Source organism: Asterias rubens, chromosome 10 (assembly GCF_902459465.1).
Source record: "Asterias rubens chromosome 10, eAstRub1.3, whole genome shotgun sequence".
Classification (NCBI taxonomy): Eukaryota; Metazoa; Echinodermata; class Asteroidea; order Forcipulatida; family Asteriidae; genus Asterias; species Asterias rubens.
The window spans coordinates 688,448-710,577 of NC_047071.1; the positions used below are offsets into that span (position 1 = coordinate 688,448).

Consider the following 22,130-nt stretch of genomic DNA (forward strand, 5'->3'; position numbering starts at 1 on the left):
AACATTCGTATCGCATTCGCAGGAAGTATGAACCAGGCCTTAGGCAGTGTAAATACTGAAATTAGAACTCTAATTAGGCTCTTGAGTCAAACATCAAGGTTGGCATCTTTATTCCTGAGGGGCCAAAGCCATGTTGTTCTTTCTTTTTTTTTTAAATAGATCATTTGCACATGATTTAAATGTAGTAGGAAACCTCACATGGAGGTCAGAAGGTTTTTAATTTGCCCATCATATGAGTTGCGCACACTGTGGATGCTGGGTGGTGTGTGCAATTTCTAAGCATCGACCGGTAAAGGTCAGTGAAAGATTGCGCGATCAGGCGGTCAGTCACATTTCAAATTATTCTGCATGCTGCCATGACAGAAATAGGGCGAATCTTTGGACAGTTTTATCAGCTGGTGTCTGGTAGGCACTCATCCGTTGTCCTGCTTACATGTATGTGTGATAAACTGTGTCAAAACTTGTAACCTTCTGTTGGCATGGCTTCTGTACGATGCCCATACTGATTTTTGGCAATCATTTTGCTGTAATCATGTTTAAGTCAGAGTTAAAAGAAACTTGATGTGTATTGATTCCCCAAAATGACCAGGCAGACGCAAAGGGTCCTTGGAGTCATGGCAGAATATGTCTAGCAATTGGTCGCAAACTACTAGCAAACACGTCATAAGAAAACTGTGTTTAACTTGCGAATTATATGCACCCATATGGTCACACATTGTAGATGCTTGCGATGTTAATGTATGGATTACTGCCAGCCCAGTAAAGTCATCATCTGGGAACCAACCCATGGAAAGATGGAACCCCTTGGTGTCCTTCTCAAACCATGGTCAAGACCCTGATGCAGGACAGTGGCTCCACGACTTCTGATGAACCCAATATACTAATGATGGAACAGGACATGTGCCACATCCATCATCATACCCAGTGTCATGTATAAGTTGTAGTCGATCCATGACAATGATGAGTAATGGAGGTATATACAACAGTCACTTACATTCGTAAAAACCCAGACCCTGTAGACATTGAACTCTTGATGAACTCTGATTTATAAGCAAGTTGAGAGTGGATCTATTTTGCAGACACTCATTACTCACAACGAGTTCACAGCAAACATATGATAAAAATACTTCCCCAACAACAATGGATGATACATCAGGCCTCGAAATAAAACCCACAGCACCCAAAGCAATTGCCACGACAATTGCCATGCGCTTTTGCTGTGGTGCCCTCTGCAAAGTTCCTGCAAAAATGTACATGTTTTTCATAAGGAGGTGCCTCTAATCAGAGGAAAATTGCTGTGCCTCTTCAATAGTAAAAATCTAGGCCTGATACATTGTTAGCCAGGGTAAAGTTATAGCGAAGACAAAGAGACAAATAGACCGCAAATTGCACAGCCCATCAGACTTGCGTTTCGGGAAATATTTTCAAGACCACAATGTACACTTGCAGAATCTCTCTGGGCCAGTTCAGAGGCATTTTACACGTGGAGACTAGTTTACATGTCTCAAACTGTTTACAAACTGTTAACCATGTGATTTGAAGCTCTATGGTAATGTAAGAAGTCGACTCAGCATCAGTACATGTTTGAAGAAACGTTCATGTAAGGTGACTTTGTAATGATGTCGTTCCAGGCCTGTATGTTTCGTCTTTGAAGGGGCAAGGGCATCAAGGCATTTTCTACTTGGTAAAGGGCACCCAATGAGGAAGTTGTACTGGAGCATTTCAAGGGCACCAAGGCAATGACCAGGGGGCATGGAGGAAATCCCCTTTGTTGCCTCTGTGAAGAAACAAGCCTGTCGTTCAATAGGATTGTAAACCAGTGTCTCAGTCCGTTTGAGAAAGGTTTTTACTCACTTCAGTTGCAAAACAATGCTCATCAAGCATTAGGGTCTATGCTGCATCTTTAGAGTAAAATATATAGATACCACAATAACCTCAAGAGATGCTTGTTCATTTTTTGCACAACCGCAAAACATTGATAAAGAACTGACAGGAATAAAGAAATCAGAATCTTATCAACCCAGCAAGCTAATTGCATGCCTGGCTACAAACAATTTCTGACAAGAAACTCTCCAAGTGTTACGTAGCTTCCCATGCGAGGCCAACTTGCACATACATGTAGATGTAGGCAGTCCCACAATCCTCCACTGTATGGTCTCTCAACACCAACATGTTTGGACTTTTACGAGATGTTAAATTTGCATCAGGGATAACGAATGTTTGGACTTGGATAATATTGGTTTGCCAGGCCCAGCAATGTAATTTCTATTTGGGCCTGAAGTCCTAAATCCTCTGCGATCAGGCAATTTAATTAATGGGGTTTTGCCGGATGGTTAAGGTTGGAAAAGTACATAATCATAGATTTTTTGACGCATAACTCAATATCCATCCACCATCCGTAGTTCAAAATCTCTAAGATTTTTTTTAATATAAAACAAATTATTAACCATAGTGAAAGTTTCATCACAGTTGGTGATATTGCTTTGGTTAGAAGTGAATGGTTTATATGTTGTCAAGGATTTTTCAGCACTTTCATATTTCGCTTACTTTCATTGAAGCAATCAAAATAAGCACAGGTTATATGTGATGCTTTCAGATGCTATTTCCTTGACTTTTGATAGCAATTCAAACCAAAGTATTTCTCTGGAGCATGTATCTGTATCTGTATTGGTCTCCGTACGTCGGGTAGGGGTCTAAACGCAACGCAGCTTGACAAACCATTAGTTGTTGTGATGCGCTTTTTCTGTCGCTTGGTGGATGTTGATAGTGTCTAGAGCCGCCTTAAATGACTTAAGGTCAGGTGCTGTGCGAATCCAAGTACAATATGTCACTCTTTGTCAGGTGAAAATAAAGCGCATCATGACACAGAGGTGCAAGCTAAACAAGTTGAGGGTGCTCTGAAGTTGTTTCAGAGTGTAAAAATCATCTGCTGTAAAACCTAGTTCATACTTTGCTGCGAATGCGATGCAAGTTTGATGCCACATGGCTGTTTTTGCAGCCAATGTTCCACAGGAGTTTAGCACAAGTTAACTGATGCGAGTTATTCGGTGCTAATAACATGGTACTAAAGGTTAAGGTCACATACTTCAAAACATGAAGCTCCGCTACCTTGCAAGAAACAAATCTTGAGCACTTTGAGACGCACATCGGGTGTGGTTAAGAGCTATAATATAAGAACGTATTCATATTATTTTTTCATAATGCAACCATTAACATTCAACACCTTTACCTTTTTGCCAACTGGTGTGTCCCCTGCTCCGGACTTGCTAGTCGAGGTCTGTGAGCTGGATTTTGCGACAGGTCTTTCCCGCGCACCACTTCGTGTGTTTCCCCGAGTGGAACCCATCGAGGACATCATATACAGTATATACAAAACAATGTATGTACAAATCGCTTAATCTGAAATATAATTTTAAAAAATTAACTAGCGTTAATTTAACTGGAAGGCTAATCATCCTGAATCGCAGTCAAGATGTTGAATAGCTAAGGGCACGGCTGCAACGTGGTTGGGCAACAGGTACATGTATGTTTGGAAGGTAGTGTATCAGCTCTACCAGCCAGGTCCAGGAAATGTTTCCGTACGGCGCCACCACTTTTTCATTCGATATGAAATAATATACTATCTAATTTACCCCCATGAGATATCCCTTTTTGTAAAAATTTGTGAAAAAGTGGTGGCGCCGCACGGAAAGTTATCCCAGGCTCCTAACCCTGTTTCAGCCCCAAGAGTAGGTCGCAATGTGCCCCCAATAGCAGTTGATTTGAAAGCTCAAATCAATTAAGTGTAGCCCTCACCTTGGTGGCAGTCTGTGGCCTCGCAATCTCTCATAAAAAAATTTAAGGGCAAATTTGGCAGCCAGCCACATTGACCAAAATATAATATGGAGCAAAGCCAGAGAACTAAAGTGTTCGTTTTTCTGATGGGAGGAAAACAAGAGGACCTGCTGGAGACAACACAGCTAAGGCCCAAGCCTGGAATCAAACCAGGGCCAAGTGCTTTTTAGGCACCCCCTACCATGTCACTCACTCACTCTGCTGAGTTAAGAACAAACTGAGTTTTTAGGATTTTACCCATTTACTTTGTGGTTGCTTTAGGATTTGACAAAAAAGTGGTGAAATCAAATCAGATATTCATCAGAGAGTTAAATCGTACAAACGACTTTATAAAGCAAAGGTTGTATACGGCAATCAAAAAGAAATCCCTACAATTTGATTTTTTCTTAATCAAGTTTAATAAATTACATAAATGTAATGTTTTCATTATAACATAAGATCAGGGTGCACAAATAAATTTATTTCTGAAACAAGTTAACAACATTCAATTTACCATACCTTTTTTGAGGTCAAATTGATTTAAACGAAGTGGTAGAATTCAATCTCATTTCATACCAAATTATTCTGTCTTATAAAACAGAAATTAAAACAGAATTCCTATCCTAATTGGATGAAGAGTGAGTAGGAACATCCTAATTACTATTATAAATATGTCAGTGTTGATTTTATAAAGAATGTATTTAAAAAAGAAAATGCTTTTTAAAAAATTCATATTTAACTAAGCTGCAAGAAGCTGCAATACAATACAAAACAAATAATCACTGCGCCATAGACAGAAAAAGACAGAAAAACTTACAAACTAATTGACTGCTTGAAAATGAAATCAAATAACTAAAAAAAAGATTTCATTAAACTATTTTCCTACTGTCAAAAATTTAAAAATTAAAAACCCAAGGAATTAAGTTTTTAACACGACGATCCCATAAAGGCATAAGTTCCAGTCAATCAATTTGAACTTAAATGCACTGTAAATACATTCTCATCATTATGGGAAGTGAAATAATTCATACTCCACATTTGACGGATATTTAACCGACATTCTTGTTGCGTTCCTGCCGAGGAACTTTGATTACAAATGTACCATGCTGTGACTGGCGAGGCCCCATGTTCGATTTTCTAGTGACGCATGCAAAGCCTATCAACGAACAATAACATCGCATAGGCAACTCGCACATGATGTACACGCAGTTTCGATCTCGTTAAGAAAAGACGCCATGCTCAAAACCAAATTTCCCTCTTTTCAGCCAAAATAAGGCCACAAATCCCACAGTATTTCTTTCTCTAGGACCTATGCAGCCCGATTACGAAAATATAGCATGTTCTTTAACGAAACACCAGAGAAAAAAGTATGAAAAATCGTTAACAAAAGCCATGTCGTTTACCTGCTTCGGAGAGTTCACAAAGCCGTTGTCACGTGACCTCAGTAAAAAATTTACGCGGCCATACTTCCGGGGATGACGTCAAATTGACCTCGGGGGCACACTCCCCAACTTATCAGTTCCGAGAAACACGTTTACTTAAATAGGAATTTAATTTTAAAAGCACAATATTATTCATTATTTTACTTGACTCATTCTACAAAAAGCACCAAGAATGCACAATAGCTTTACAAGCATATCCGTTGTGGGAAATTTCTTGTTTTATTTTGGTGACGAGTTGTCCCGTCTTGTGTACGGGCGTGTAGACAATAGATGGGGGAACCCTTGGTTGTACATCATCGCAGACTCATTACGCATCCGTGTGTTATGTGGTGGGAGCAAAGAGCGCCCGCAACTTGGTCTTTAATATTCGGGATGAAGTTCCACCGTCAAATCTAAAGATGTGTATAACTGTAAAATCAATCTATATATAACATCAATATCCATTACTCCGATATTAACTGATGTAGAGCAAGAAATGGTCATCCCGTCATCTCGGAACATAAAGTACCGAGCCGCCACTGAGGTAAACTGCGTTGGTGTTGGAAGGGGGGGGGGGGGGGGGGGGGGGGGGTGGGAGGGGGGCGAAGGGGGGCGGGGAGGGGGCGAAGGGGGGTGCAAAACCCTGCACAACCCGCGTATGCCATGAACAACTAGCGGCACTTTTGCCGTTGGCAATCGTCAAAACAGCAATACTTTGACGTCATTGCGAACTAAAACGACTTACATTTACTGAGAATTCCTTATTTATGTTAGTTGTGGATGTGAAGCCAATTATGAGAAACCGTGGCCATTTGGATGCACAGGATTCATCGTGCATGCAATGGATTACTTCGCCATTTTTATCTTCTTATAGCTTTCACGTGATGCTCATCATTTGGCGGCGCGAGTTTTTAATTTTCAGCATGCCACTGAAAAATTATCCGAAAGTATAGGCTTCATGTTATAAAGTTGGTTACCCTACTGGTAGTAGGTCAAAGCATCCTCAGTGCAAACTTGTTTTACTGGTCCGAGCTAGGTGGCTCCATGATTAGAAATCAATCAATTATAGCGAGAGTTTGCATCTCCAAAACTCATCCCAGGGCGAGTTTTATCTCCATCACGTATACTGAAGGCAAAATTTGGAAACTCAATCCGTGGTTTCCGTTTATAAATACACCGGCCAGAGATGCAGAGTGGCTCCCCAATGACACATCGCGAATGAAGCTAGGTTCATTATGAAAAATACTGCTGTTTCAGCTGAAACATTTACAGGTGATTGTTGAAGTATCTTTCTGATAAAATGTACACATTATACTCTGCACTACGGGAGTAATGACAAACGATCTACCTTTAAAAATGACATTAATTTGTGGTTAGCAAAAGGCCAAGACAGCCGTGGTTTATAAAACAACATGAATCGCTCAAAGTAGATGCAAAACATAAAGTGGCTATAAACTCTACGAAGTGAAATGAGGAACTTCTGCATAACTTGGCGTGGGCGGAAATGGGCTCCCGCCAAAAAACAAAACAAAACTGTGGATTATTTCCTCCAATCAAAACGGTGATACCGCTGGGATCGACAGGGGATTCCCCACTTTTGTGAAAGGGGTGGGGTGGCATTAACCCAAAGGAATAGTGCCTTTAAAATGGCCAATCATTTAAAGTCACTGAACAGATTATAGAGCTAGAGCGCTGGACACATTTGGTAATGATTGTCAAAGACCAGTCTTCTCACGGTGTATGTACATGTACATGTATGTCAACATGCACAACATTACAAACGTGTGAATGCTTTCAGATGCTTTTTCATGACCTCAAAATCAAATTCTGAGGTCTCGAAATAGAATTCAAATATTTTAGTGAGAAACTACTTCTTTCTCAAAAACACACTACACTAAACATTAATTGACAAAAAAACGTGATATACCAGTACCGTTTGTCACAAAAGAATATTTTGATGTTTTAATTATTCTTTGTAAAAACTTAAATAAACTTTGTAGTTGTAATAATTGTCCATCTAGGAAAGTTTGACTAAGAACATGAAGTTGACATGAATTATTTTTTATAGAAATACATTTATTTGGGTAAATCCCAGTGTTCCCAAAAAGTATGTAAAAGACAGTTTTTACTTTAAGGTAGTGGACACTATTGGTAATTGTCAAAGACTAGCCTTCACAGTTGATGTATCTCAACATTATGCAAAAAAATAACAAACCTGTGAAAATTTGAGCTCAATCGGTCGTCGAACTTGCGAGATATACAAGAAAATCACCCCTGTCGCACGAAGTTGTGTGCGTTTAGATGGTTGATTTCGAGACCTCGAGTTCTAAATCTGAGGTCTCGAAATCCAATTCGTGGAAAATTACTTCTTTCTCAAAAACTATGGCACTTCAGAGGGAGCCGTTTTTCACAATGTTTTATACTATCAACCTCTCCCCATTACTCGTCACCAAGTAAGGTTTTATGCCAATACTTATTTTGATTAATTACCAATAGTGTCCACTGCCTTTAAGTCTGATGCCACCTATCAGTCTCAGTCTCTAATTGTCTACTCTACTTTTACACAGAATCATTAAACTGCTAATAAATTGTGACCGTTAGCTACACCAAACTCCTCAATTTCTAGGTGAATCTCTTTATTCTTATGTTAATACAGTTGTTAAAAAATATATAAAAGATGTACTTTAAATTCATTGATGTAAGAATTGTGCAATTTTACAGAGGCTAAGAAGTTCAAGCTAAATATATTTACACAGACTTCAATTTATTTGACTTTAGAAAGACAATATTATGACCCCTCTCCAGTGTCGAAAAAGGGGCATATTAATTCACAAGAGAGAACATTTTGTCTGCTCTGAACTACGAAGTCATTGATGCAATTATTTGTATTGGTTTATGGTATTTATTGATCAAGAGTGCTTTTCAAAATATTTGTTTGACAAAAAGAAACATTCAGTTTCTAAGTAAAACATTCTTTTGTTGATTTTGATTTACTTCTTATTTCTAAAACATTTAAATTTAATGACCTCTTACAAATAGGAAATTGCCATATTTTGAGCAAACGCTAGTAAAATTTGGCATTGTCTTATCTCTTCGTGGTTTTCTTTTTGGATGCCGTTAACTTCTTTAGGGAAGTCGTTGCCTTCTTTTTGGATGCACTCTTTTTCCGTTGTGGTGTCTGGATTGGTACCCCTGGAATGGAAACAGGACCATTTCTTATCATTGCACAATTTCTTTTACTTTAAATGATGCCCCCAAACAATGGAGACTTTGGAATGCTAGCACACTTACCAGGAAAACGGATTTACCTCCAAGAACAAAGGATCATTTTACCACTTATTGGTCACGCTATCAGGTAGGGACTGAAAAACTACTCCCCATGCAAGGCCTCAGAAGGATTCAAACCAGGGTCCACCGAGATGAAAGGCGGGGAAGGAACCGCAAAACCAACCGGATATGACAGCACTGCATTGGTTCTTGCAGTGGCTGCATTTATTTAAGACACCATCAGTTATAAATTGTCTATTATGCATGGTCTTGTGTCAATAATCTATGCTTGAAGCCAAAAGCTTTTAACAATAACATGAATTGAAATAATAGTCCTTCTCCTTTTCCTCATTCCTCTAAACTTTCATTTTCGATTCTGCCTGGGATGCAAACTATGTACTAGCAGTCCTGTGCCAAGTTGCTCCCAAATTGCTGCCCTAGCTGTGTGTAAGCAAAGAATGCCTATTAACATGGAGTACATACATGCAAAAGCAACAACTCCCTGCTAATCTGTGAAACACGCTTGAAGAAAGCAAGAGTAACCCTGCTTCCAAAAGGGGCGATTATTTGCATTTGGTGAACAGCGCAATGAAATTGGCCCATGTTGAGCATTAAGCCAAATTGACAATTCTTATATTCAAGAAAAGAACAGTCTTACCATTTGTTTTGGCAGTCACCCTTCTGGTAGAACGCCTCTGAATGGGAGTAATTTCTGGTATTGTCTTCGTCGGTGCCAAGCTTTTCTTGGCCTGTGGCTCAATCCTTTTCTGTTTCCTGGACGGCTTTGGTGGGGAAACCTGCTTGGAGTTTGTCTTCCTCCTGCTTGATGGCGTCTTTTTTGTTTTATCTTTAGATTTAGGAGTTACTGTTGCCTTGGTCATCTTTTTCTACGCAAAAGAAAATCAACAATAACGAAATAAAGGAACCTCTATGAGGAAAATTTGAATTTGTACACTGGACACTATTGGTATTTACTCAAAATAATTGTTAGCATGAAAACTGCAGGTCAGGTTGTACTACCTGCAACCTGACCTGCATAGTAAACTCTTTTAAAGGCACTGGACTCCAGCGCCTTCAAAAGAGTTTACTTGTACTTCTTTTAAAATTTTGACCAACCTTTCTGCTTGGTGCTGTCCCCTCTTGATCCGAAATTGTCTCTTTATTCTTTCTCTTAACAGGACTTCTGGATTTCAACTCTAAAACAAAATACAAACAAAAATGTAGATAACAGTGGAATATACCATTGAACTGGGTGAACGAACCTGAAAGTACTGGTCAGGATTGTGACTAATATCTAAGCCCATCATGGTTATTACCAATATCTCAAAACAATGCAAAGGTTTCCAAAGCCAATGTAAGTGAAGGGGCACCGTCCCCTAACCTTGTCACCAGGTGCAAGGAACCCTAGGTACGTCACTACCTGGTCCTAAATGACCATAAGTTGCTTCAACCATTTGATGACCAACTTTTGGGTTCCATAGGTCCCGCAGATTCACACAGCCACATAACCCTTGACACACCACTGGCTGGTCTTTAAAGACCCGAAAGTTTCTTCTAACATTTGATGACCCACTGCAAGTATCATAGGTCCACGAGCCAAGTTAACCTAGATACACCATTCCATGGTCTTAAAGGACCACCAGTTTGTTATACCATTTGATCTGATCTTTTGGTACCTAAATCCAGCAGGTTCACTGAACCACATTACACCACTGTCTGGTCCTCAAAGACTTTATCAGTTTTTAGTACCAATTGATCTGATCTTTTTGGTACCTAATGTAGGTCCAGCAGGACCACAGAACCACATTAACCTAGACACACAACTGCCTGGCCCTCAAAGACTGTAAGTTTGTCCTACTATTTGAGGCCTGATACCATATGTCCTGCAAGCTTAGTCCACTGAACCATATAAACATTTCATTGCTAACCATCAGAGTTTTTGTGCCCGGTTGATTGTAGCACTGTAGCCACCTCATGAAATTCTGAGAATCATCTGAACAGACTTCACGGGCAAAACAATCCCCTCCCTCAATGCCTGGAATAGTCACAAGACAGGGAGAGTTAGTAAGAAGGGGTTAGCATTTTGACTGACCTTTGGGCGTCATTGGGCCAGCAGGACCTGTAAACCAGATGGTTCTCTTGTTATGGTCCATGAGATTCTTCATTCCCTCTTGGTAGTAGCATTGAAGCCATGCATTGAACTTGGAGTAGTCTGCTGGTCGGCCCTCGGGGTCGTAGCCTCCACCTCCTACATTTCCAACGAGGGTGTCAGTTTAGTGTTATTATCAGAAGTTGAGACACCTTTACAGTAACAAGCACCTTCTTGATCAAGGGGTAGAATTGTCTTTTTTGATCAACTCTGTGCTCAGGTTTCCAAGCATACATCTTCCAGATGCATGTGTGAACTAAGCTGAGTAAGACGGCAATGAGTGTTCAAAATACACAAATCTGCCTCTTGAACAGGAAGCTTGATAATATCTCTGATTCCAATAACCTAGTTTTGGTGGATTCAGCACTGCTCAGCCAAATCAATTGTGACGATACATTCGCTTCTTTTCATACATACACTCCACTTCTACACATGTTTGTACAACTATGATGAACATTTGCACTTAAATTTCCACATGTTTGTCATTTCCTGTACATTTTGAGCCACATAAAAGGACAGATAGGCCTACTGAGCCCAATTTCATGGCTCTGCTTACCGCCGAATTCTGCGCTTACGATCACGATTCCCTGCTTACGTGCAAGCACTGAATTTCTGCGCTAGCCTTGTAAGCGTACAATGCCTAGTAACGTGGAGTACGCACGCGAAGAAGCCAAAATTCACTGCTAACTTGTGAAGCACGCTTGCCGTAAGCACAGAATTCCCTGCTTCCGTAAGCGCAAATTCTATGCTTACAGTAGGCAGAGCCATGAAATTGGGCCCAGTTCTTTGTCCCCGTACTTGAAACTTTTGGGAATAAAGTCTTTGGGTAATAGATTCTATATCTTTCTTACCTAGGTTTATAACCTCTAGAGGTACAATGTGACATAGGTGAAGAATGTCAACTGAAGGTTCCTCAACTTTTATTTTTAGATCACGACCTTTGTCCTTCACTTTGACATCTGGTGGTTCTTCACTGAGCCCCTGGAGGACGTTCCTGGCCTTTTCAAACGGTGCGATGCCCATTCTGTTTAGTTGGGAACACAGCAGAACAAAATTTGTTTAATACAGCATTAAAAAAGTACACACTTTTTTTGAGAAATTAATATACACACAGTGATTGGTAATATCCCAGACATAATTAAAAAGTATATTTGTCTTTCAGCAGCTGGTAAAGGCAAAATTTCAAGCAAAAGTGACCAAATTCAACCCGTATAACAGTTGCACATCTGCTTCAGTCGCAATGTAGGGTCTCATCTCTCCCAACAATAAATCTGTGGAAAAGACACAATCAGAGACCATAGTCCACAAACCCTAGTGGGTATACAATGTAAACAAACCAGGACACCACGGATGTCTAGTGTGTGGTCAAGTGTGGCTTGAAGCAGAAGCACTCGGAAGAAGCCATACTTTTCCATACACACTGCAAGATGCTTGATTTGTTTGTTTACGCTGTACACTCATTGCTACAATTACAACATGCTACAATTACTCAAGAGACCCTTGTTAAGTTGCTCTGTGTGAAAGAGGCTTTATGATACTGGAACCTGTAGAGAATTTCAGCTCGTAGGTAGTTTCCAATCCCATTGAAGTATTTCTGATTGAGTAGAACTTCACAAATTGGCCTCTCAAATGCAGGGCGTTTGATATTACTCACCACGTTGGATCTGAGAAAGAAATCATGTCATCAAATAATATTTAAAATTATTGTTATTGTTATTTTCTCATCTTGTTATTGTTTCCAAGTGTGGGTTAGAAAAATGATGACTGAAAATAAATTGGAAACAAATTGACAAAAATACAATTCTGTTTGGGAATCATTATTATCATGATAGGTACTAAGATTATTGAGGCTTTGATAAGAACCGAGTAGGTTTACTTGTCGTAGATATTCCCTTTTGTAAAAACTGGTGGCAGATGTTTCAAATTCATTGTAATTGTAACCCTTCATCCTGTGACCGCCATTCAGACAGTTACAGACCATCATCGAGAGGATGTAGGGTTAACCATTAAATATTTTGCAGTTAGACACAGCATGGAGGAAGAAAATTAGATGGACACAGTTAGGGGCGCTTTACTCCTTTTTTGGGAAATTTGTCATTATTGCTAGTACTAGCACAACTGATTATAATGAGAAACTTGGTAATTAAAGGAGTATAGCGCCCCAGGATGACTCCTTATTGTATTCATAACATTTAACAAAGGAAAAGTTTCTGTAGGCGTATGGCGCCACCACTTTTTCATTCGATATGAAATAATATAGTATCTTATTAACCTCAATGAGATCCCTTTTTTGTGAACATGAGTGAAAAAGTGGTGGCACAATTGGAAAGTTATCCTAACAAAATAAGTCAGTTGCGGTCAAATTGGTCGTTGGACCATGGTTGGACAATGTATCACATTGGTCGTTGGACCATGGTTGGACAATGTATCACATTGGTTGTTGGACCATGGTTGGACAATGTATCACATTGGTCGTTGGACCATGGTTGGACAATGTATCACATTGGTCGTTGGACCATGGTTGGACAATGTATCACATTGGTCGTTGGACCATGGTTGGACAATGTATCACAGTTTTAACTTTGACAAACAAACCTAAAGTCTTGATATTGGAACATTGGATCAGGTCCTCTTTGTTTCGACCAATCAGCATTCACCTCCCATCGTCCGAATCTTCGTACATCAACATGACTCAACACCATTGGTGGATCATCATTGGTGAAAAATTGCAAATGAGAATGTTTGTGAATTTCAGGAATTGTGGTGAACTCAAATTTTCCAGACATTCCAAATCTAAAGAGTATCCTTGATTGTTTCAAATCCCCTTTCTTCTTCTTGGCTTTGGATTTGGGTTTGTCTTCTTCAAGTTCTGCTAAGATGAGCTGCATTTCTTTTCCCCTTGCATTTGCTGAGATTGTGTATTCTTTGGTTTCGAAAGGCACTTCATCACTTTTATGAACTGGCGATTTGATCACTTTCCCTGTGAAAACACGGCCGCTGCAAACATTGTTCACAAACCTACTTGCAAGGTAAAGCTCTGGACCTTCTGGCATGATGATCAGAAGTTATTGGCACTGAAAAGTTTCAAGTTTTCTGACTAATTTATCGGAAAGCCACGGTGTAGGATTTGATATTCGTTGTCATTTGGTTGTTTACAGTTTTACTTTTACATAACTCCACACGTGTGTTCACCCTTGTACCTAGGCGAGACCAAAATCAACAACCATGACTGGCAACGGGGTCGATCAACACGAGAGTGAGGTGGATATATTTCATAACAAGGATTTCCCGTATGAATCGATCTGTCACGACAGGTGTACAAATAAAATAATAAATAATACAACCACAAAATATAAAATTATTTTGTATTACAAAATTACAAAATAGATGAAAGTCAGTTTACAAAATGTATTGTTTATCTAAATTTCTACACGAATCCAGCAATTATTTATCCACTGGCGGGATTTTTGAATGTCACAAGAGGGCGCCATACAAAATTAGCAAAGAGATGGTCTTTCATGCATTCAGCAGAAAAAGCAGAGTGCAAGTTTCAATCATTTTGCGTTGTTTGTTACTGATATTCCCATGTGTTTCAGAGAGAAACAAGATGTCTGGTGGTGCTGAAAGTGTTTCTGAAAAGCATAGGGAGGTAGGATTTACTGAAAAGTGTTTATTTAACGGCACTATAAAAAATAATATTAATAATATAAATAAAATAGGCATGAATTGATAATTATTACGAGTCATCATAATAATTATAAAACTGGACAGTTGTTTACTTTGAGTTTGACAGAGGAGAGTGTTGCAGTTGTTAATGAAGTAGACCCTTTGTAGTAGCCGAGCGGGTTAGTTGCGATATCGTAGCCCTCCTGCCGACGGCGAAGCCGGAGGGTTACGACCCAAGCTCGAACGGCAACCGGCAATCTGGTCCAACACGTACAATTTCGACAGCTAGTAAAAATTTGCTCCATTTTTTACCACTTTCGAAAATCATGACACAAATTCTAGCTAGGGTAGGAACACAATCCTCAATCAATTTAATTTCAATGTCTAATGATTTATTGAATCCTTTCCTAACACCAGTACACCATTGAGAAAATATTTCGAAAAAAAATTACCAGATCCCGGAGCGAAACAGTCACAAATTTTCCAGGTTCAAAATTTGGACCTGCGTTGCATTGCATGTTTTAGGATACAGAAAACATTGGCACAGTCATGGAGCTACATGTCATCGTGTACAAAATCCTATTCAAAACTTCTTACCCCTTCTCGTTCATGGCCTATGCACTGCCTGTGGCCTGGTGGCAGGAATACCAACAAATAAAATTGTATGTATTGTTGCGCGCAATGCTGGTCCACAATACCAATGATTCAAAAATATTAGTCGTTGGTTACCTTGGACCTGCGTTGCGCCTAACATACTATTGTAAATGTAATTGTTTTCCAGCATGTCTTGCATGTTGGCTAGACTAAACTGGTTTGCAATGCGCAACACTTGTTCACAATAACCAATAGGTGAGGATTCTGAATAACCATGAGAACGGCGAGAATTTAACGTTTTTTTTGTAACTTTATTTTTTTGGATTGGATTTTTCTCTCTAACATCTAACACTGAAACATCCTTCCTTGTCTCTTCTCCATTGGGTTCTTGGCAAGAACAGTGATTAAGTGTTTTAAGTTGGCTTTTCTAAAAGTCCTTGGCTTCACAAACGAAAGCTGGATAAACCTGTGGGACATCACTTCCATTTCCTACATCCCTCTATTTCTGACATGATTTCACTGGGCATTGAGAAAGCTGGATAAACCTGTGGGACATCACTTCCATTTCCTACATCCCTCTATTTCTGACATGATTTCACTTGGCATTGAGTAGCATTGTTGATATTTCTTTAATTTGGGCAGGTGAGGGCTTGGTTAGAGCGTGCCTTTGCAGGGGCCCCCATCCCTCAGTATGAGATCAACAAACGGACAATGGAGATCCTCCATGGTCTGATGGTCAAGAATCAAGAACGAGATCAAGAAGCTCAGATTGTGATGGAAGATTGTCAGCAGAAGACTGAAGAATATCATGCTGAAGGTATTCAAACTATTCATGGCCTCATTATACTAACTTGGTTACAGCATATAGACTTGCGTTTGAACATTTTGAGCTTCTGGTAAATGTTTATTAGTCAAGAGTGATCTCCAAAGTTATTCTTTGGTAAAAGGAATCTTTGAATAAAGGTGTTTATTTGTGGATTTTGAGATTGTTTTATATTTAAATTACACCCAATTTATGTTTAGCCCCCCTTCATTATGGTTGTGATCAAAGCAGACTGTTCTTGGAGTTACCGGGTCTTGTGGATTCCCCCTCAAAATCTCTAGACCAAATCATTCTCTGCTAAACCATTGTCACTTGATTAATCTAGTTCTGTTTATATCTCCTCAGCTGTACGTCTTGCTGGGATTCTACAATCGGTTGGTCTGTCGGCAACCAGTCTGTCACAGTCAGGTAACGTCAGTCTCAGGACATTGGCGAGTGTGGCACAAACACTCGGTATCAAGGATGCATCCACCAGCAGGTTTGTCATAAAGTTATTCTCCGCCCATTTAATATTTTTTTTTTTTTAAACCTTGGAATTGCATCTTGAGAGGGCAAGGCCCTTTTCATTATGCAAAGGGCAATTTTGTTAGGGAACCAGTCTCTTTAGAGTGCAGACACGACAATCATTTGAGTGGTAACCATTTTGCTACACACGGTGTAAGGGGGACTGAGGGCCATGTTTTGGAATAGCAATCTTCTATGTACTTTCAGCTTTTATACTGTTATAGCCTATACAGAAGTTTTGTTGTTCTTAATATTTTGTAAAAGTTAATTTATTGTCATTTTTGTAAAGGCCAAAATTAATTTCCCATCGGGGATATTAAGGTGAAGTTGAACTGAATTTTATCAACTATTGATGGCAATCTTTTTATTATCAATTTCATCATCTAGCTATCTCTTAGCAACAATGGAGATGTCACGAGTTGCCATGGAAACAGATGAGGCAAGACAAAAGGAGAAGAGACTGAGTGAACAGCTCTTCACAAAAACCAAGGCTGCTCTCATCAAATGTAACACTCTAAAAAAGTAGGTTGATTTTTTGGAGGATTCCAAATGGAAAACTGTTGATAGAGGATTCATGATTAAGCCTGTATCAAAATTGGTGGCTACAGCTATGACTACAACTGTTGCTGTTTCAGTTCATACCCCCCTGAAAGGGAAGCAAATTTAAAGTCATTTGGGCAAGGCCTGAGTCACATCATTTCATACCCCACTGAAAGGGAAGCAGGGAATTGTTTGGAGTTGGGGTTGTTCCTGGGAAGCAAAGTTGGGTCCAAAGAGATGTAAGGCAGGGAAAGAGCCAGCCTGATGATGCCAAACAATGGGATGTGATGATTAGCATTTAACTGAAGAGTTAAGTTCACAACATATTTTACTTGTTGACGATGACATTATCTTTTGATTCTGTTTGTGCAGGGCTTTGCAAGCTCTAGAGGACCAAGCTGAGTACCAAGGGCCAGAGTTAGAGAAGAAGGGACAGCAGGCTGGAGTGTTGAACAGCAAGGCTAGAGAGTATACATCACAACTTCATCAGTTGCAGGTAATTGTTAAAACCTCAGCTTTGTGTTGAATCAAAGTCTTGCCCAAGGCCTTTCTCAAGGTCTTGCACAAGGTCTTACACAAGTCTTTTCCCCAAGTCTTTTTTAAGGTCTTGCACAAGTGTTGTGCAAGGTCTTGCCCAAGTCTTACACAAGTCTCGCCAAAGGTCTTATTAGTTAGTTTTTTTATTTGTATGAAATCATAGGGCAAAATAATTGTCCCAACTTACAAGCCTTCCTCCCACCGTTAAATTGTCCTAGTAAATACATGTATGCAGTTGCCACCGTTGTTTGTTGGCTAAATTTTGTGCTGAAAATTAAAGAATAAATCTTTTTGAATTACTCTCCTTCATAACCATCAAGAACATTAGAAGTGGGTTCACCTTTAACTTAATCACTGGTGGGAACAACAAAATGAAATTTGAGGACAGTGAATAACGCATAGAGTTATATATAAGAACTAGAGGGCGCACTGGTGATGCTTCTTGCACAAACGCCACGGACCGCAAGGAGACATGCGTGCGCATTTCTGTACGCACGTTGAATATGAAGTACACGTTGGAGTTTGTGTTTATTGAACGCTGACGCGATTCTGTTTTGTCAACTTACAAAATGGCTGCACAAACACACCCTAAGCAATGCCTATTTGTTCAACTTAGAAAATGGCCGCCTGCGCGCATGGCGGGGCGCATATATACGCCAGTGTGCCCTCTAGTTCTTATATATAGCTCTATGGAATAACGCTAGTTATACATGTACCAGCCTTGAGTATCTGGCAGAATCCTGCCAGATGTACCTTTGACCTCGAAATCCATTCACACGGATGTGTACACAAATTACACTTGACATCAATTACACAAACATCATGCACACGCAGCAGCAGATGATGGAAAGTACAGTTAACTGGTGGTGTATGTTGCTGACAAACTAGGTCACGCAGAAGATGAAAGTTTGCATCACTGCAAGTTGCTCCACTGATATCGTTAGGCCTGTAAGACCTGTCCCTGCCTTTATCCTTGTTGGTAAGGACTGGGGACCAGTCTATGGGTAGACATGCTCACATACAATAATATAACAAAAATAATATTGTCTCTTAGTTCATTTAGAAAGTTTCAAACTATTACAAAAGAATACAGCAAACCTCATGTATTATAAATTGACCCAATGCATTGATGACATCACACTGACTACATGTATTTCACAAGTCCAACTGATAATGAAATGATAAAAACATACAGCTAAGTATACGCCACGCACATGATGGGCCAATGAGCAATCTTGTTTTGACCTCTTGCTGAGGGTGCCCTAATCAAATGACGATGGTCTGCAGAATGTTTCAATACAAACCAGTGAATAACATTCATTGCTCTAAAGTGCTTTGAAATTGATCCACAGGCCTTACATGTAGGTAAACATCGGTGCCTTTGCAATGTACAAGCTGGCCTTACATGTAGGTAAACATCGGTGCCTTTGCAATGTACAAGCTGGCCTTGCATGTAGGTAAACATCGGTGCCTTTGCAATGTACAAGCTGGCCTTGACGAAATCGTGTACAAAACTGGTTTGATTTTCTATTAATTTGAGCACCTTTTGCAGTGATTCTACAGGATACACTGGTATATTTGCAATCATTAAGAGTCATACACTTTTTCCCATTGGACTAAAAGTAATTTCTTTTTAAAAATATTTTCTTTTTGTGATACATTTGTATTATGCGCTTCCTCAACATACATACAGTTCGCACGTATATCCTGGCCAAGTGTTCCCGGCCATGTGTCTTTTCATAGAAAATACAATTTACCACAAACATGCCCTGCAAGCTTGCTCGTCCATAAATACACAAACAGCAGAAGAATGATGAATGGCCCCTCAGGTGGTGTGTGGCCCAAATTAATTTAGAATATTAAATTTGGTTTTGTTGTTCAGGCTCAGTTGGACCAGAGTAGCGTAGAGCCGTCGCTGTACCACCAGAGCCTCGTCAAGTTGTCTGAGGTAAGTGTATGAATTTTTGTAAAGGGAGGTCAGCCTGACATTTGAGGACTTTGAAAATTCTTAGAACTTTGCATAAAAATATAAAAACAGCAATAAAAATATTAATAACAACTTTTAATATTCAGACCACTGGGTGTTCAAGGTGCAGCCAAACCACAAAAAAAAACCCAAAAGAAAACAGACATTACAAAATTTCTCCTTGAAAACCTGTGACATAGCATAAATTTAAGAATAAATTTGAATTTTGTGGTACAATGGCAAGATCTAAGATTAAGTGGTTGAGAGTTCCAGATGCGTGGCGCAGCTGAAGAAAAATACCTGTCATCCCAGGAGTGTCCTGACTTGGGTTCAATGAGGAGAAGCATGGAACTTGATTGAAGATTCCTTGGAGTGTAAACTTGATGTAGTTCAGAGATATAATAAAATAAAGGAAGCGGTGTACAGTTGTATTTTATTTCGTTCTTCTCATGTTCATATTGGTCAAAGGTGTAAACCCTTATAAGGTGCAACTAAATGGGTCTCAAACTTCATCACTGCAATAACATATCTTTCTGAAAGTTGTATATACTCAGTGCTTTGAGTACCTTGTTTGGTAGATACATGCGCTATGTAAGACTTCAATAATATTTTACATGTAAGTGCTATTGCAGAGAGAAAGTAAAAAGATATACATTTTTCAAGCTGTGATGTATTTTGCTGCAGATTACACCACAGCACCGTGTAAACCAATACCATACATGGTGCAATGTAAATAAATGTGTATTATCAAACATAGCTCTGCATACCCTGAAGACAACACAAACTGCACTTTTAGACACCCTCAGGTGTGACTAAGTACTATTATGTTTGTTTTGTTATTTTGTCCCCCAGGAGCTAGCTGCTTTAAACACAGAGTTAGCGCCACTCAAATCTAAGCTCGACAGTTATCACAACCTACCACCTGATGTCTCATTAGCTAGAGTCAAGATTGAAGAAGCCAAACGAGAACTGGTAAGTTCCCTCATTAATATTTGTAATCATTTATTTACATCACTTTATAATCGCTCATTTACTTAAGTTATTGGTTGCCGGAAATTGATGTCTGAACAATTCATGGTTTGAACAATTTAACTCACTTTGCATATTATCAGATTTAGTAACTTCATCAGTGATGAGAATTTTATCACACTTAAAAAAACAAAAACAAAAAATTATAACCAGAGACACTTTGGAAGTACAAGTATCATATTGTTTTTGTTTGCATCTTCAGCAAAAGTCAAATGCTACAGTTTTCACACACCAACAAATATTCTGATCAAAATTTGCTAAAAGAAAACATTTTCCAGTTTCAGATGAGCTGATTTAAGCTTTAAAAATAAATACTTTGATTTTATATGGCATGTACTTGACATCTCTGCTCACTGTGTGGTCATTTTCTCCCTGATTAAAATAAAAAGCAATTAGACATTTTCATATAATATTTAATATTTCCACCTGATAGCAGTATATGTACATGTATTGCATTAGGCTGGATATTACAAGTGGTGCAATGTCTATGGGCTGAGAACAGACAAAGGGGTGCTTGTAGTCTCAGTTAGTCTCATTGAAAAGAGCTGCAGCAATTTTCAATGGAATAAACAGATCAAGTGGAGTGTGTGGCCGGTTAGAGGGGGGAGGGGGGAGGTGTATGGTTGTGGGGGTTGAGGCATTATCTAGAGCCTTTAATGTGTTGTATGTATTTGTATTAGTGGAATTCAAGGCCCGTCATTAAAGAAACACTCCATTCAGTATTTTCATTAAATAATTATGTTTTTGGTTACGCACAGAAAATGTCGTTGCATAATAAGATTTTACCAGCTTTAGAGTATTTTCTTGACACTAGGTGGCAGCAGACATACTTAGTGTGAATGAGTTTGATGTCTGCTGCCATTCTATTAAGGGCTTCATTGCATTGTCTTTTGTTTGTGAACAGTGAAGGACTAATTAGAGAAAATTTACAAATCAACGTTCAATTATGCAACCACAATGCTTCATTCTGAATGCATACTTTTCATTTTGTATGTACCCTTTAGTGGTTTATTATATATAGTCATTATGTTTTTCAATCATTGAGTTTTTGTTCTTTTCTTGTTTGCTTTGTAACGCTGTTATTGTGTTCGCCTATTGCAGGGAAGAATGGAGGCTGAATTGTCAAGAAACATTGATCTGATGCGTATGTAAATATTAGTTGCAGCGTAAACCTGTAATGTATTCCTGGAAGTTAGGTCAACTGTCTGCATTGTTGGGCGTTTGTTCAAATTAATTTAATGAGAAACTCAGCTCAGGCCTTTCCATTTGATACTCTCAAATAGTACATAAGTCCTGTTCAGAACTTTATTTAATACGAGCTGTGGCACAGTTGTGGTTTGATTGTTTTCATAAAGTTAACTGTTTATATAAAACATTTAAACCTGAATCTTTGGCGTAATAGCTAAGCTTTGAAGAAACCTAACAACACAAAACCTAACCCCCAGATCTTTTTAGAACCAATCAACTCTCTTTAATAATTTAAAGTGCCTTTAAAACTACCTAGAATAAGTTAACGATTTTTTGAAGAGAGATGAACAAAAAAGTCACAGTTTATATGTTCACTTTTTTGTTTCAGCACACTAGACATTTTTGTTTGTCAAGTTTTCAGAAAATTTAATTTTGAATTTTATATACATGTTTCTGAAGAAACATTTCTGTAAAGTGTAAAACATGTACATTTTGTAAATAAATAACCAGAAAAGGTTAGTTACATTTGATGTTGTGTTTACTTTGTACAATTATTTTAGTTTCAAATGTTAAAAACAGCCCGCTGTACACAGCAGAAAAATAAATCAAATTTTACATTTTTGTAATAAAGAA

The 22,130-nt window shown here is 38.9% G+C and overlaps 3 protein-coding genes across 12 annotated transcripts in view; 1 reads left to right on the plus strand and 2 right to left on the minus strand.

Moving 5' to 3' along the window:
* LOC117295390 (ubiquitin-associated protein 2-like) overlaps positions 1-5,268 on the minus strand; it is a 32,086-nt gene extending 26,818 nt beyond the window's left edge. For all 10 annotated transcript variants that reach the window (XM_033778020.1, XM_033778023.1, XM_033778022.1 and 7 more), the window contains exons 1-2: positions 5,217-5,268; positions 3,230-3,399 (exon numbers count right to left, since the gene is read on the minus strand). In XM_033778020.1, coding sequence (XP_033633911.1) covers positions 3,230-3,358 — 129 coding nt within the window. In that variant the 5' untranslated portion in view covers positions 3,359-3,399; positions 5,217-5,268. The remainder of the gene's footprint in view (positions 1-3,229; positions 3,400-5,216) is intronic.
* A 2,409-nt stretch (positions 5,269-7,677) lies between these two features.
* LOC117295860 (endonuclease 8-like 1) lies at positions 7,678-13,831 on the minus strand. Its single transcript, XM_033778639.1, has 7 exons — positions 13,246-13,831; positions 12,195-12,314; positions 11,502-11,674; positions 10,594-10,749; positions 9,618-9,697; positions 9,160-9,388; positions 7,678-8,426 (listed from the first exon to the last, which is right to left on the minus strand). The coding sequence occupies exons 1-7, from the start codon at positions 13,701-13,703 to the stop codon at positions 8,320-8,322; spliced, it is 1,323 nt and encodes a 440-aa protein (XP_033634530.1). The 5' UTR covers positions 13,704-13,831; the 3' UTR covers positions 7,678-8,319.
* Positions 13,832-14,165: 334 nt separating this feature from the next.
* LOC117295832 (HAUS augmin-like complex subunit 1) lies at positions 14,166-21,939 on the plus strand. The gene is made up of 8 exons (XM_033778602.1): positions 14,166-14,299; positions 15,553-15,727; positions 16,079-16,211; positions 16,625-16,759; positions 17,150-17,273; positions 19,197-19,262; positions 20,133-20,252; positions 21,411-21,939. Exons 1-8 carry the CDS (start codon positions 14,258-14,260, stop codon positions 21,459-21,461), a joined length of 846 nt encoding a protein of 281 aa, XP_033634493.1. The 5' UTR covers positions 14,166-14,257; the 3' UTR covers positions 21,462-21,939.
* The last annotated feature ends 191 nt before the right edge of the window (positions 21,940-22,130 follow it).

What these genes read in the sequence shown, in the direction of transcription:
- LOC117295860 (XM_033778639.1), bottom strand. Translation starts at nt 13,703, where the DNA reads ATGCCAGAAGGTCCAGAGCTTTACCTTGCAAGTAGGTTTGTGAACAAT. An exon ending in GGACAGCACCAAGCAGAAAG is followed by an intron (nt 9,389 to 9,617) that starts GTTGGTCAAAAT and finishes TCTTTTGCGTAG; the next exon opens with AAAAAGATGACCAAGGCAAC. An exon ending in GGTGACTGCCAAAACAAATG is followed by an intron (nt 8,427 to 9,159) that starts GTAAGACTGTTC and finishes TTTCCATTCCAG; the next exon opens with GGGTACCAATCCAGACACCA.
- LOC117295832 (XM_033778602.1), top strand. Translation starts at nt 14,258, where the DNA reads ATGTCTGGTGGTGCTGAAAGTGTTTCTGAAAAGCATAGGGAG. An exon ending in GCCTCGTCAAGTTGTCTGAG is followed by an intron (nt 19,263 to 20,132) that starts GTAAGTGTATGA and finishes TTTGTCCCCCAG; the next exon opens with GAGCTAGCTGCTTTAAACAC. An exon ending in AAGAAGCCAAACGAGAACTG is followed by an intron (nt 20,253 to 21,410) that starts GTAAGTTCCCTC and finishes CGCCTATTGCAG; the next exon opens with GGAAGAATGGAGGCTGAATT.